General features: G+C 42.3%; 1 protein-coding gene and 1 long non-coding RNA gene across 8 annotated transcripts in view; one reads left to right on the plus strand and one right to left on the minus strand.

Annotated features, from left to right (window-relative positions):
• Nucleotides 1-16,863, plus strand: part of LOC114876386 (MAP7 domain-containing protein 1-like) — a 129,970-nt gene that overhangs the window by 5,472 nt on the left and 107,635 nt on the right. The window contains exons 1-2 of one of the 7 annotated variants that reach the window (XM_029187816.2): nucleotides 1,497-1,641; nucleotides 2,179-2,251. The exons of 5 other annotated variants lie outside the window; for them this stretch is intronic. In XM_029187816.2, the coding sequence (XP_029043649.1) occupies nucleotides 2,206-2,251 (46 nt within the window). In that variant the 5' untranslated portion in view covers nucleotides 1,497-1,641; nucleotides 2,179-2,205. Of the gene's footprint in view, nucleotides 1-1,496; nucleotides 1,642-2,178; nucleotides 2,252-3,598; nucleotides 3,755-16,863 lie in introns of those variants that run through there. One more of the 7 variants, XM_029187821.2, reaches the window with a different exon arrangement.
• On the minus strand, nucleotides 12,899-15,740 carry LOC114876390. The gene is made up of 3 exons (XR_003789381.2): nucleotides 15,018-15,740; nucleotides 14,665-14,873; nucleotides 12,899-13,657 (listed from the first exon to the last, which is right to left on the minus strand). It is a non-coding gene; the product is annotated as an uncharacterized LOC114876390 (long non-coding RNA).

Here is a 16,863-nt window from a genome sequence, read left to right on the forward strand (position 1 = left end):
TATTACAATTAAACTCGTTAAAACCGACGTCATCGTAGAAAAACGGGCATTTTCTTTTAATCAAACCGAAGATACAAGCCGATTTGTTAGCATTGCTCATCCTGTGACTTTACGTCCAAAAGGATCACCGACGTATTTTCGTGACCGCGTTCAATTTTAAAAAGTTCGAGCATCGCCACAATTACCATCACATTACGTAAGTTATATTTAGGGAAAGGTGAATAAGAGTGGTGAATTGAACGCGTTGTACGAACCTGAGTAGCATGCGATAATTATAGTCGACGGCTGTGTATAGCCCAAGTCGCTCTAGTTGTTGTATTAACCGACGTCAGTTTACAGAAACTTCTTGTAGCACAACGTAACGCTCGGTTCAATTACCGTCAATTTAAATAGATTCGTTCCAGTGTAAATTTAGTCGAAGGTGGTAGCCGTAATTTCCTAGGCTGGTCCAGGTGTTTAGTGTCGTGAAAATAGGAGCAAGATTCGTCAACTTTTACGCATTTCCTGCGCGCGCGTTCTTGACGCAGTCGTTGGCACGATGCCTGTTCAAAGTGTCGTCACACGACGTTTCTCCCAGCCAACGACTGCAAAAAAAAAGAAAAAAAGAAAAAAGAAACTTTTTCCATTTACTAATGGAACGCAACTTTCGTGTACTTTCTGCCCTTCTATCCTCGATACAGCCTAATACGTGCTTCCCGTCCCAAAAATGCTCTCCTTGTATTTTGCGTCGAAAAATCGTCACGCTCGGTTGATCCGTTCGCCACGATCGCGTAAAAACAGTCTCGCTTGTAGGAAGTGACAAGAAAACGAACGGTTCAACGATCATGGAAAAAAATTCAATTACACTTGGCTGTCTATGGGAGATATCGCGCGATTGAGAAGAGAATGGAAGAAAATTCATTCTCGAGCTTAAGAGGAATGTTGTTGTTTCTTGTGGAAGACTTCATAGTGATCTTACATCAATATTTATATTGATATTCAAAGAGAAGTTGGTAGAGAGTACAGAGTTGTACGTTAAATTAATTTATTCCGATAGAATTGGAGCAAAATTTACGCTTACAAACGGAGCGCACCTTTTGAACTTTGCATAAATATAAGTTTAAGTTATGTAGGTTTCAACTAATTTCTCGGTTCTTATATTTATTTCTGAAAGGCTAGAGAATCGCTCGAACACCTGTTTAATAGTAAGGGGAGAATTTTCCCCAGCCAACCATCGCAGGTATGCGGTGCAGGTTAAGGGATGAAATTGCCGCGCAGGTCAGAGCTTTTCGAATCGAATTAAAGTATTGTATAGGGAATGGGGATGGGGGTGGGTGGTCTGTTGGTGGTCAGTACGGCCACGTTGGTTCGTTTTCGAGGGCGGAGGAAGAATCGCGAAGGTGAGCAGGGCTAGAAAGTGGGAAAAGGAAGAGAAGGGGCAGCATGGTGCATCGACTCGGCAAAGAGAGAAGGGGGTTGATTCATCGTGCGGAGGCCGCACTCGGTTTCACGCAGTCGTAGAACGAATCTCGTTCATCGCGATCCTGGACGAGCGGGACGAGCCAGTTACGCGTGTTCCACGCGAAAGTCAAGGACGCGAGTCGACGGAATTCCGGCTCCCGCATTCTCGAGACACGCGAGGACAACCGAGAAAGCCGTTTGGTACGCGCGACTCCGTTCCGCTCCGCTCTGTTTCGATTCGGCTCGATTCGCATTGCATTCGGACCTAAAGTCGTCGTTGCGCTGATCAGGGAAGAGGAGACCTCTGTTTCCTGATCTTTTCACCCTCGTCTTTCCTTTATCTAACAAATGCTATTATCTTACTGTTCCAAGGTTGTCAATAGCTTCGAGTTCGCGACATACCGAGTCCAAGAGTCGTTGCGTTTAGCAATAATAGTTTAGGCGGGTTCGTTTGTTCGTCGAATCGATTATGGAAACGAAGAGACTGTCGAAGCTCATCGTTCACCAGTTTCTATGACAATCTGTGCCTACACGTTGGGATGATTCATTGTTTACACCGTAGAAAGTGTCGTTTAACTTTCGTATTCAATTTTGTCCCAGTTACCATTTTCGGTCAACCGGTTGCGCTCGTATCAAAGTTTCGTCTCCTCTTTCCTAAAGATCAGCCGTACGAATCAGCTGATGACAAATTAATGTGTTTCTTCGATTTCATTTTAAACGATGTTTGATGTGAAACAGTTGCTCGAGGCTGGATCGTGAGTGCTCATGATGGTCGTCGCGATGCTCCCCGACTACAGACAACCCGACTTAGGTACGTGTTATTCGTTACACGTGTAGCGATATATAAAACTCTCCTGTTGCAAGTTTTCAAACGACTCGGGATTTAAGCGTACCTATTCTACCTTTGAATCGTTTCGAATTCTACTTTTAGGGATTGAAGAATTCAAAGCGATTCGAAGCGATTCCAAGAATTTTTTACTTGCAATGCTATTCTGTGACAAGGGTATCTTGATTGTAAATTGAAAGAAAGTACTCGTGCAACGACGCAACAAGGGTGCATGATCAATGCAACGAGGGAAATAAACAAATTTAATGTTGCACGTTCCACGAACGTTATTACAGCGCAGCTCGCTAGCGAGATATCGATCAGTTAGTTAGTTTCTTGCAATTTCTGTATCTTCGTGTTCGCTAAACACGTGCAAGGTTTCCCCACCGCGGAAAATTGCCAGGTGCAACGCGAACTCTGTAAAAGCTGGCGCACGCGTTTCTTATTTTCTTTTTACAAAGAATTCTACCGGACCTTTTGGCTTATCTTCCCGGAAACGGGGGCATTTTTATTCCGGCCAGTGGACAAAATGTCATCGGGTCGAAATTCGTCGCGGTAAATTTGCAATTCCGTAACGTACAACCGGTCCTCCGGATTATGCCGTTAAATTGCACGGAACGGGCAACGGTATTACGGAACAGCAGAATTCTGTCGTTTAATTCAATGCCACGATAAAAATTCTTGTTCGCGTTCGAGGTACCGTGACTCCGCTGACATTGTTACAAGTCACAGAGCTCGTTACTTTCAGGTACAAAGAGGTTTTAATCGATTTCCCCTTGAAATTTTCTGATTTCCGTTAAGAACTGGTTTGTACAAAGGCCAGATCGCTATACGTTGCCTCCCCTATGTTATCCGGCTTTCTAAGGCGGAACAAGGTCGGTTTCCTTTGACCAGTTTCGAGCTGACTTCCGCTTCCGTGGTTCTCAGGAGAGTTTGGAAATTAATCCTGTGTTCTCGCAAAGCGAGATACGTTTCTCATTGAATCATCGTATTCTGAACAAAGTTTTTCGTATTTTGCGTCGCGACGAGGTCTCCCAGGGCCAAGTGAATCACCGATCTGGCTCGCTGCCCTGAATCGCGGTGGGTGACGCCTCTCGCGAATGATTCTTAATCCACCAGGGTGATTGTTTAAAGGCGTCGCACGTGCCCTGGTGTGACGCACGCTGGTGCAACGCGTGCTCATAAACCATGGCCTAGGTCAATAACAAAAACCGTGTATTGCACGTATTAAATATACGTGTACGCTTAGATTGTTTCCTCTACCCTCGTATCGTTAGCTTTCGTTTGATCGGAGGGTCACGTACACGCATATTGCGTTTACTTAAGAATCGTTCCGCAGCTTTTCATCGCAGTGCAGCTGCTGCTGTCAGGCGTTACCATTTGGAGAAGAAGAAAAGCTTCTAACTTATGTTTGCATTCTCTATTCGTCGAAAAAGTGTGAAAAAGCCTCGCGATGTTTCTGGTGTATCTTAATATTTGACGAGGCAGGTAAATATTTGATTGACGGAAGAGTGACGATTCGTGGTACCTCTGTGTCGCGAGGTTCGTGAAGTTTGATAAGCCTTGAAACGTTTGAGAAGACGCGTGATGCGGTTAGAAGAAAAGAGGCTTGCATTCTGTGCGCGCATTGTCGCGCGGCCGATTCATGAGCCACCATTGTTCTCGACGCTTTTCAGGGCAGGCCAGAAAAGTGCAGCTGCCTTTTCCTTTTGTACGCTACTCCGTGCCATACTAGATTCCGCGAGATCATAGATTACACCGTCCAAACGCTTCGACCCTGTTGAAACTGCCTCTCCGCTTTTCCAGCCCCGAATTAACCTTCTTTAATTATCTGTCTTTACGAGCTGCTAGTTCGTCTCGTTAACCGTTTCTCCTGATAAGCGAAACCTCTCTGTGCCAGCTGTTTCAATGTATATTCTTTGCCAAAAACTCGCACCGTTGCGTCGAGGATGCTTTGAGATAAGCACCGGCTGAAAAGTCGATTAAACTCTTTCGTTATGAGAAAATTTGAAATTTATACCATATTTACTGGAGGGTCAAACGACCTCGTCTCTCCATTTAGATTGAAAGGTAACCCCGATTGCGTCACTGTCGCTTTCTGCTCCGTCGAGTCGTGATGCAACAATTAACGATCCTGGGATAACGAACCCAACAGTTTCTGTTAGTTTAGATTCAACTAAAAATTCATCTGGTGACCGTTGAACTGCGATGGAAGATCGATGAACTCTATTCAGTTCGCGAGCCAAAGTTGCCGGCCAAAAGTCACCTGGTTAATTGAACGTTTCTATACCTTATCGTCGGTAGTACAGGGGTTCGTTGCACCTGCATAGCCGGTAACAAACCAAAACACAGAAACGACACGGGCTAACGCTTGGCAGGAGGATTATTATCCGATACGTGGTAGAGTACATGCGTTCTAACTGGTAATCACTGGTCTCGCGACGTATAATTGAATATTAGAAACATGTATCGCGAGTCGTACGAGCGGTATTAAACGACTTTTTGCGATCGAAACGAGTCAGAGCTACGGGCAAAGGCTGCCAGCGCTATTATGCAATTATTACCGCATGGTCACGAGTTGAATTTTATTATTTTCAGGAAGCGATGCATAACATGTGAAACGAGGATGCTTCTGGTATTTTTGAAAGTTGATTAAAATATATACACATTTTTTTAATTGTTTGCTTCGTGCGTTAAGGATATCGGTAGAACAGTTGTAGAAAGAAGAAACCTAACACGACGGGTCTAATAAGAACGGGCAATAGTTCTGGTTTACCTATCAATTTAAGCTTAAGTGTAAATTTTCTTCAAGTTCCCTTTCAGGTACAAGGTTAACCCGTTGAGAGGAAAATCCCAAGTCTGAATTTTCATAGACAAATTTGACTTTTACGAGTAACATAACTTTTGGAAACACCCTGTATATCGTAGAATACCATGGCGCAATTGATTCGTACACCAACAATGGTTGTCGAAATATTTTTCGCCAACGGCGCAAGTGTCGAACCTTTATGCTTTAATTACGATTACGCAAGCAACCGTTTCTCCCGATCGTAACCCAGCACGATATTAGCGGAGCGGGAAATCATGAGAACGGGTCGTCGTCCTTCGTCGCGTTTTCGATAATGAATCGATTTTACGAAGGCTGGCCTCGTTGCAAAGGTTGCTCACCGTTCGCGTTACACGCTCGACCTATTCCCGCAACTATTTGCGTGGAACGCGCAACAAATTGCTGCGCCTCTCTCATTAGAAGCTGGATAATTCGTCACGAGCACTCGTTTGTTCGCACGCATGCACAGTTTTACGTTACATCATTCTTCGTTCCAGTTATGGCTCTAATTTTCAAGCAAGAAAAATTAGAGTGTCGCGTACAATTTTCAACCCTACTGTTTCTTACTAGAAGGATTAATTAAATCTGGCGTGTAGAAAGCGATAATCAGACACGTTTGATCTCAGCCTCCTTTCGTATCTTTGTTTAACCCCTTACCTTGTAACATCGAGTCACACTCGTGGTGCACGTTACCATGTCCGCAGAAACGCATAAATTTACTCGGCGAAATGGCAACTGTGAGCCAACTATCCGTGCAACGTTAGGCGGGTCGTTTAAAGAAATGTTGTTCGCATAGAAATCGCGGTCACGTTGATGTTGGGGGTCATCGGTTAACCCCTTCTATCTATAACAGTATATAATACGATAGAAAGTTTCCTGTGTCGTTATTAATTGGCGTTATTAAATTTTTATTTGCACGCGTTTCTCACGGGAAGATCGCTGTTTCTTAGTAAGTATGAAAGGAGTGGTTAGCCTTTATCGAGCTTGATCATCCGGAATGATGGTTTTATTGCTACTCTTTGCTCGGGTATTAAAAATTTGGGTCAAACAAAACTGGTTTACTAGACTAGTCGTAACTTTATTAAGTGGCAAACGTGCTACTTGATTATTCTAGTAGCTTCAAGTAGGAAATTGCATCCGATATCTTATACACGTGTGTCTGTTTGATTTCAGGTAAGCAAAATGAAACATTTCGGAGTGACTTCAAGTCGCTACACCTGCGTGCGGTGAGTTTAATGCCTGTTTCAAATTTCCGTATCGTTAGATCCGTGAATTTAATCCGCATCGGTTACTGCTTCTATTATATTCGCGAGATTCAGTCGACGAGATTCGCTAATTAGAGTTTCATCCTGGTTGAAGGTTTTTCAGCTTTGTTTGTACGATAAGTCAATTAATGCAATTATCACGGTATAACTGCTGAAGCGATCTCAGGATCCCCGACAGAAATAACCGATGATTCGACGATAAGGAAACTTAATTCTTACAATTAATCCAGCCTCGGCTATAGGAATTAAACCCGTATACTTAACATACCGTAACCGCTGACGTAATATTACGTCTTTTGATAAGCTTTAGCTAGATAACGGAGGTGTACCATTACATCTTTCTGTAATTACTATTTCAGCTTTATTCAAACGAGTTTCGATAAAATTAGCGTTAGTTTCAACTCGAGGATCGCACAACTTTGTTTTAATATAGTCTAATTTTAAAAACGTAATCCAAAAATATAATTCTTCTGACGCGTTGTTTACATCCGTTGTATTATCTAGCGGCTTGCTGAAAGATGCTGCATTTCTCGTTAATCTCTTTCGCGGTGTTTCTCCGACGTGTATTCAGCATAACTCGGAAGCTGGTACGAATACATCTTATCTCTTGGTTAACTTTCAAGCGAACATCTTGCTAGATCAAAGATACTTCCGTTTTCTTCTGCAGATATATCGCGGAAATTAATTCCGAGTTGACTGAGATAGGTAGATCAGGATGCTGATAGAAAGACGACGAGGGGTTAACGAACGCGATTAGTAAGCATCGCGTTGCGGTTTTTCGAGATTGAAGGACAGACAGATGTACGGATGGGATTCATGGACGAATGGGAACACACTATTCCCGGGATAGTTTCTCACGATAGGTGGGTCATCGAAGCTACGAGTTCGTATCGATGGATCGCAGAATCCGTGCCGGGAAAAACGGTACCGTGAAACCTGTTATCTCGATTAATAATTTCTCCAGATTGTATTTGAACAGCGAGGATTAATGGCAACAGATGTCGTGGTCAAAATTCAAACGGATTACGTGTCTTTCTTGATCGAGTCAGACTCGAGATTGCATTGAAATGGTACTTTATACAATTTCATTAATTTGTTCGTAAATTTTGAATAATCTCGTAAGAAGACACAGTAAATGCATGAAGAACGACCTTGTTAAAATGCGTCCATGGTACAGAAACGAGCTACACGGTCTGAGAGTCGTATTAAAACGAGCAGCTAGCGTTTCGACTGCTCGTTAGCATTTACGAATTAAACGGCGCTAATTATTCCCATCTCGATTGATAATAAACCGTGACGAGTTCCTGTAAACGAACTACCGGGAAATAAAACGGTTGTCGATCGTCGATGGAATTCTTCGATTTCGTGGTAGAAAGGTATTAAACTTCCACGGAAACGATGAGCTTCCTTGAGCGTGTCCGACTAATTTTCTGAATCGCACTTGGCCCGACGATAAGGGGCTCGTTAAATTCCTTTTAATTGCTTGCCAAGCTTGCACACGAGAATTTCGTGCTTTTTCTTTTTTGTTTCCTCAACGATGATTTGACTTTCAAGCGAGATTCGCGAGTGGCAACTTTTACAATAGCAATTTCCGTCTGTCTGTGAGGGAGCTTAATTAGCATTCACGTGAACGCTCGTTCCCTTTCTTTAGGACTATTCTCCCTAATAACACGTTGCAATAATCGCAGACACGACGAGAATTAATTAGTGTCTCCAAAAGAGATAGTCCGTAGGTAACCAGTGTAACCAGGTGTTCTATCACAATCCGCTTTCGCAGATCACGAATATCGATAGAACGTCAGTTATAATTTCTAATTAGCTTTCGATAAGTCGTAATGACACGGTTTCATTGACGGCCAGGTTAACCGTGTCGTGTTTCTTCTGGCTCATTTGGATCGGGAACACGTGTAGACGTTACAACGATAGACTGAGAGATCGTTTCAACATTGAACTATTCGTTACGTTTCTTTCTATTATTTTTTACTAAGTTTCTAGATTACGTTTGTGTTTTTTACATTCAACAGTCTAACACGGGTTAGATTGAAGATAACAAATATAGTTCAATCCAAACCGTAGATGTTTATTTAACATCTGTCCTGGAAAATTAGAATTTTAAAATTTTTCATGCTACATTTGCAACTTTGCACTCTGTTTTTTGCATGATGCACATAAAGAGACAGTGTCCGCGGAGAGAAGAGCATGCGTCAGACGAGTTGATTTCGCAAAGCTCGTTCATCATTGGCCTTTTTCGCGTTATCGACCAGAACGAATCCATTAGGCGGCGTTGGTCGTCTGTTCGCTCACTCTTCCAGGTCGTCGTTTGCTGAAAGACGCGAGGAAAGGCAGAATGGACGACCTCGCCCACGTTCCATTACCCGATTACATAAACCCGACAGATACAAACCTCTGTAGAACGGCTGGAACGACGAGCGAGTTATCCGGTCGACCAACGCGTCGCGCCGAGGGCAACGATGTTAAATGCAAAGGCCTACTTAACGTCACTTTAAGTCAGCTGGGTGTGACTGCCTCCGCTATCGGAACGATCCTTCAACCTATGTACCTCGATGTCAATGAGCGGTCTATGCTAATTTCCTCTTCCGTTACTCTCAAAGCTGACGCTTTGCATGTTCCTTCGTCATCGCTCCACCATTTTTCATTCATGAACAATGCTGTGAAATTTCCAAGAATCTAAATTAACAGCTTTTAAAACGAAAGCTTCGAAAAGATAACATTATTTCATCTTTTATTGCCTTTATGGATTTTTTCGTTATTATAAATCATACGATCAATAAGCGTTCTGTTTTATTGCAATCTTTTTCTCTTCTTTTTTTTATCGCTTCTCAACATCGAACGGAAGTCACCGTGATCTTTGTACATTGTTATATAATAATTGCGTTCCAATTCCTCAAACGACTCGGAACGCTGAGCCAAGTATTAGCAGCGTTGCGGGAAAACTGAACAACAAGAAAATCGAGGTATTTTCCAGAACTTAACTATAGTAAAAACGTTCTGCGACGGTCAGAGTAATTTGCCTCGATCGTACGATGTTTTCTTGCGATCGGTTTGCTCGCAACGCTGATGAAATTGGCTCGTTACCTTCTTGTCCACGTTCCTTGCGCCTCGACACCCTCGATTCTTCTGCGTCGCTGTAGATCATTCGATGCGTTACGTGCGCGGTGATCGTTAATCATTCAGATTTATCGTCCTGACGCACGGAACGATCTCACGAAGGATATTAAAAATTAAATCGCGAGTAGGTATTGTTTAGAAAAAGGAAAAAAAGCAGCTTGATTCGTCGGCAAACGATTCGAACTTTAATTACTCATCTAGATTCTCACAGTTCCCTTTCGACCCGTTCGTCCGGTTTACGGGTGGTCTTCCGTGTATTGGATGCGATGCATCGTGTACGTCACGATCGTGATAAAATAACTCGATTCTTCGAGGCTCGTACGATCTTCCGTGAAAACTCGACGACCCCCTTGTTCTCTTGGAAAACTTTCCTTCCAGCGAAAGTTGTTGTAAAAGTTTCCGACTTAACGATTCATTATACAAGCGATTCCACCAGTAATGGGAATAGCAATGACATAATCGTGCTCGGACATTCTTGGCGCGAAAACTATCTCGTCTCGAGCTTACGTAAACTCTTATTATTAATTATTAAAAGAATCCCAATTTCTGATCGTGACTCATATTTATCATTGTTTATGTTCACTAAATATATCGTCTATCTACTTTTCAACGGCATATGGTTACTTGATAAGTTATCAGTGCCAGGAGTACGGTCTGCTCTTCGCTCTGTTTGCAACCGACTTGAAAATTTGTGAATTTTAACAGGTTTACGGATATGTTTTATAGGGTCGTTTAAATGACAGGTTAACCGAGAAAAATAATTTTTTGTATTTCGGTTAATATTTTTTTATAAAATTAATTCATTTTCATAAAAATTTCATAATTAAAACTAAAGTGGGTACCGAAGTACTTTGAATCAGAAGTGTTTAGATCAACTAAGGGAACACTTAGAAATACTGTGCTATATTGTATTACACATTGATTTTTATAATTTTATTAATCAGAGTCTGATATAACAGCGACCGTCAAAGTGCTATTGCGCGTCCGATCAAATTCCTGAGATAACGAAAGTTGGTAATTGTTTTTCGAGGCTTTCAGGTAGTAAGTCACGTCCGTTCGGAGTATGTTTCGAAAATTGCCTTTATCAGGCTCTGTAGACTCACTGATAACGTTGTGTGCCTTCTGAATACGCGTTTATGTAGAATAAGAGATAAAAGGTGGTGTAGCGGAGAAAGGTAGCTTGCAGAAATGTCCGTTTTCGGTGGCTGGTTAACGTCGAGAAGGTGAAGGCCGCTGAAGCAATCGTGTAAAAGTTGTCGATGACCCTGAAGATGTGGAATCCGGCTGGGCGAGTGTGTCTGGAAAGCTAATACTTTTCTTGATAACACATGTTTCTCTAATCTTTTCTACATCAAACGAAATTTCTTGCTTTGGTCACACGATTTCTTCAACATCTGCTATCACTTTCAATTACGATAATGAAATCGCTTTTAAAATTTAAAAAAAAAATTATTTTTAACTTGTAATCGCGATATTTTGTACTAGCAACACGTTGATAGTAAAATTATAAAAACAGCGAGGAACCAGCGACGAGGCGTTGCTTTATCAACAAGTACCTACACTCGTTACTGTAACTTACCATGTAATTGCCGGCAATTGCTTTAAAGAGAATCCGGACGGGTATTACGGTTAATTGGAATCTTTCATCGGCTGTCTATGACAGCATGTAGCGCAGGTCGTATAATTCTAATTAAAACTCTGCCCTCAAAGCGGGATCGCGTGAGCGTTTCAAGCGGATAGAGTTTATACACGAGGGGAATGTTGTCGTAAAGTTCAAGAACTGTATCGCAATTTCTCCCGTGGGAATTACCGATCATTAAGCGTGCGATAGAGAATCGATTGAAAATCCTTGATAGATACTCGCTGATTAGCAAAGTTTAGCCAAGTAATTAGAAGGTTCTTGCATATGAAATGGACGATTTCGAAACGTAGAAGATCTAAAAGTATCGTTAAACAACACTTGTATGATTACTATTAACGAGCTAATTACTAACGTAAATATGACAAATATGCATTCACGTAACACACTGGTGCACCGCAAGGAACGGAGACATCGAACAAAAGGTAAAACAGACAATGATGAGACTCTGTCTAGGAGGATGACGTGTACACGATAAAATGTTCCATCTTACATAAGCGTGGAAATCGTGCATTATACTTACGTGGCGAGTCTGTTCGACTCGCAGAAGCAGGTAAAGCCTCTCCTCGTCTGTCCGTCCGGTTCACCTTTGCTAGGACGGTCGGTGCTCTTCAAGGTCGAGGTGAAGGCCTCTCGTAACCCGTCGTCCCGGCACTCGGTCTAGGTCGTCGGACCGGATGGACGGAACCGTATTTCACCTATGATTTTTCCCTCTTTCAAATTTTCGGAAAAGAATCTTCGCTTTGTTTTTCTTCCACTCTGAAAACACCATTTCCTTCTCGAAAAATATACATTACGTCGTCGTGAAATTGGGTTCACGAGAAACGATCTGCAACTGCTCGTTTGTTGCGCCTCGAGGTATCGCACGATAGGATATTCGTGCCCGGAAAAATCCTCGGCCAGCGAGGCGCGAATTCTTTGAAAGGTGCGCGGAAATAATCACGCCAGGAATGGCGAGAAACCGTAACTTTCTTGGATAAACCAGTCTCTTTAAGTCTACGTGACTGACATAACGTTACTTCCATTCCAAGGACGTTTCTAATCATTTTCATTCCGTTTTCCCTCGTCCAGCCTCATGGTTGCACACTTTTCAACGGCGTTCAACGTCCGTGTCCAATTCCTCGAGAAACTTTCTTTCCTGCTTGCAACCGTTCGAAATAACGTTTCTAAATATAAGAGGAGGTATTTAAAGAAGGGAAAAACCGTGAATCGTCGACGTTTGACATTCCTGGACGACGGTGAATCGGTTTCGAAGCCCGATGGAACTCGCGATTCGATGGGCAACGCTAAGAAATTCGCATTCGACCTTTTCGAAAGGTACTCGCGCGAATAATAAATGGTTATCGACGATATCTGGTAGCATTCAAGGATTATGAAACGCTCGTTAGACTATGCATCGATGTATCAGACAGGAGAAAGCTTCTCGTACTTTTTCGCATCGATGAACAGAACCGTTGGCTTTCGTTTACAGTGAAAACTTAGCAAACTATTCGCAGCTTTCGTTTCGCGAACTTTGTGTACACACGTGCGAATGTTCAAACTCATTCATACGAATTTATTACGAACCAAATTCCGTTTTTTTTATTTCCTTTCCTTTGTGAACAATGTTTTCGCGATGGAAATCGGTTGCACGTGGCAGCCACTAGATCACTGTCAACCATTATATAGTTACTCTCGAGATTACGAATAATTCAGTTTGTCTTTGAACTTTCACTTTGACTGTGTACCGTTAATATCCCAGCGAAAAATTCATCGTATTTATTGTCCCCACCTCGACAATTTTAACCACTTCAGAGACTTTATTAGTAAAATCAGGATTAGATTAATCGAGACAGTATGTTAATTATTAGCTGGATCGTTTCCGAGCAAGAAACGTTCATTACCTTTTATTCCAACACGTACAGAATGGTATAGTAAGTATACCGCTTAATGAAAGAGGTCAATTAATACGTTTGCTAACACATCGGATGCTTGGCAATTACCGCGGGCGTAGTCTAACGATTAAATATAACTCGGGTTTCATAATGAACTGGTTAGAATCCATTGATGAGCGTACGAGAAACGTTGGAAACTCGGGTGATTCCATGAATAGGATTGTAACAAATTATAAAAACCGTGAAGATAGTTTCTCTTTTTTCTTCCATACCTACTTAATCAAAGATGATGCGCGGTCATTAACTTTTACGCGACATAAATGGTCTGTAACTGTCTCTAATCAGCTCTAATTCGTTCTCTATCTCGTTGACGAAAATGGTTTTCCGTTTTGGTGGCTCGCCTTGAACTTGCCCTTCCTACGATGAGACCTTGAAACGTCCGGTTTCCAGGGCGCGGCAGGGAGGAATCTCGTTCATGCAAATTCGTGAGTCAACGAAGGAAAAGAACAAACGGGGGAGCTGAAGAATCGTCCCGACAAAATGGAGAGCTGCCTCTTCTATCGGTGATCAGCTTTCGGCCTTCGTTGGTCTTCGATCGTTGCATCGTTGCTCGGAATAGATCGGTTCTACCTCGCGAGTGTTGTAGAATGCTTTCCTCTGTAGAGTTAATTTAAGCTTTATTCAAATCATTTGAAATGTCGCGACGAAGTATTTTATGGGTAATTTTTTGGGAAGAAAGCGTCGAAAGGAACGCAGTTGCCGGGTCGGGTTCTGGAAAGCCCGGTCGCGAAAATAGCCAACACCCGACGAATCGCGTTGCTTTTCAACGGGTCACATTCGTCTGTTCGCTCGTCGACGGAGAAGTTTCGACTCGAGTGTAATTCCGTGCAGGCCTGAAACGTGTACGCTTTCAAGGTGCACTCGCAAGAAACTCTGGCCGTTTCTTCACCTCGACAATTCGAAGTAATCGGCCATTTACGTTAATGATGTAATGAGGCTCTTTCAGAGGCTTGCATCTTGAATTATCCATACGATGGACGAGTTCCGAACGAACAATTAACGTTTTTATCCTCGGCGTTTAATATTCACTAGAAGTGCCATTTTTTCTTTATATCGTTAATATGTGTAATTTGTGTAGTAATTTATGTGATTCGTATTGAAATTTCATTATTTCATTTTGGATTTCTGTTTTAATTGATAAATCATTCAGAAAATTCCACGTTTTATAATTACATTTTATTTGTTCGTCAGTTAAAAACGGTTAATGAAATTAGGTAGCTCGTCGACAATTGTGTGATATATAAATTATATCAGGAGTTGGTGGAACGATGACGAGATTGTTTTTTTAACGTCAATATTAAAAAATAATTTCTCTTTAATTATCGAGTAGAAAACAGAAATTTCCTCCAGTGTAATAACGATCTTTCGACGGTGCTGTTTATCTATCGATCATCTCGATCATACACCGGCACGAGTTTAAACTAGATCACTATCGGTGCGAAATAAGATGGGATCTCGAAGAACATGGGATAAATCATGGTGAATAACCATGATTCAGATACGAGCTTATCGCGACACGAACTATCAGGATCGGAAAAACGTATGCCCGGGAGCTGCTTCATAACGTAGTGCAACAGTAATGACGATTTACAAACGATAATTACCTCGTCAAACGACTTATCCGATGATTTGTTTGGTCTTCGTCATCGACGAGCTGCTCTTATTGTTCCTGATGTTACTCCTTTGAATAGACATGTTGCAAGTCCAGATAGTCTATTTTCCTCTTTTTCTTCATTTAGTAATGTGCGAGGAAGATATCTTTTAACACGATCAAGATCGATGACTCACCGTGTGCGTCTTAAAGATGAAAAAGCTGCCGAAGGAAACAAGATCTTATTAAAGCGTAATTATAACAAAAAAGTTAATGCTTTTAATAGGTTAAAAGCAATGAAACGCGAAAACAAGTACGATTCGCCAATCTTAATATCCAACAAGATATTAGCAGTGTGTTACCTACAGGAATATATTACCGGCTCTTGTAACGCTGCCATCTGCAAACGTGTGCACTCTTTATCCGCGAGTTCCGCGAGTTCCGCGTGTTTTCGTGCATGACAACCGGCTCATTCCTCGCATGAGATATCGTAGAAAGAGGAACGTGTACATACACGCGGATACTGTTCAACTTTGTTCATACGGTCGAGATTCCACGACGGAACTATGCACACGCTCGGTATATTTAGAGTCCCGGTGAACGATCCTTCCGGAATTTTCTTCAATAACCGCCTTTCGAAACGGCGAATTCTAGCGTGTTCTAGAACAACCGGATCGTGTTGAAAATTTTGATGGCCTTCAGTGTTATCAGATGAATAAAATTTTTTCCTTGGCCACGAGGGTGTTGCTGGCACCATGCTCCCCTATGTGGAGATATCAAGAATCCGTCCGGAAGGTCTGCCCTCTCTTTTCTTTAAGCTATCTACATATCAGATTCACATAAAACACGCAACTTTAATTGCAATTTTTCGCGTCAGTTTTTTTTTCTAATAACACCATGAAAATAGAAACCACGAGCTTCGTAATTGATGCCAGGCCTTATTAACTCAATTAGTCGCCCCTGTCGGTTTTTCTCCGCCGGTTCCGTGGTTAAAGTATTTCTAGAATTCCCGCGGCTGAGTTCCCGTAGGAGAAGCGAGCTTTTCGCCGTCGATTTATTTCTCGTATCTCGATTATCTCATCGACGCATCGCTGGAGAACCGGCTACCTCGCTGTTCTCCCACGATCATGTTCTTATATACTCGCTTCGGTACCTCCTTTCAACGCGTGCGAACGAGGCGTTGTCGTCCGCCACGAACGCCAGTCGACACCCTCACCCTTGGGACATGCTACGATAATAAAAAAGGCGAGAATCACAGGGAGGGCATTGGCGTTATACATTCTTTTCTTGGCACAAGACCGAGCAAAATTAGGATACGTATTTTCACGTGACACTGAATCGTGACATTTAATCTCGTGACTTTAAAAGGAGGGATACGCGTTCGAAACTTTTGGCGCGGTGATAATTACGCCCGGGTCCCGGTGGGTGCAATAAATTAAGCGCACCCGGGGCCACGTTCGCATACTCGTGGAATTCACAGGGATACCTCGTCTCTTTCGTTTTCTTTTATTTTCACCGAGGGCGAGGCTTCTTCTGGGCCTTTGCAAACCCGTAATTTGCCCGTTTAATCCCATCGTACCACGACCCAAAGGCTACAGATGCACTCTCTTGCTCGGCTACTTGCTTCTGCCTCAGTGTTAAACCTGTTGTATCTCGTACCTCGTCTTCTATACCTTGAAATTCTTACGCAATTACGTTGGACGATCACCTTCTTCTGCTATCTTTCCTTGAACTTTTCGTGGAATTGTTTGCTATTTGTCGCGGAATATTTATTAATCGACGAACCCCGTTTATCGGAACCGAATTCTTTTTCCACGTCTTTCGAAAGGTTTCACAAGTTACCTCTGACAATGAGTATATTAATCTTTCTGTATCTTAGTAACAGTGTTGAAAGTGCTTATCCCAGAGACGAATAGAATTCTAACCACGTTTCCATAGCAATATTGTTTGAAACGTGTTGCAATTTTGTTCCACGCATTAGCCGCGGCATTTCGATCTTATCAATTGAATGATACCCAACTAATCTTATCCCTGCCTGTATAAATCTGAACGATAAAAAGGAGAAAGATCGCATCCAAAAGCAATGTTCTTTCTTCTTGTATCGTTTTGAATCCATACAGGTATATGAACTGCGCGTACCTTGTAGCTTTCTCAAGGAAGCTTATCGTGCAATATCGTAGGGAACGAAGCTGATTTACGGAGCCGATTGCAT

Source organism: Osmia bicornis, chromosome 1, assembly GCF_907164935.1.
Source record: "Osmia bicornis bicornis chromosome 1, iOsmBic2.1, whole genome shotgun sequence".
Lineage (NCBI taxonomy): Eukaryota > Metazoa > Arthropoda > Insecta > Hymenoptera > Megachilidae > Osmia > Osmia bicornis.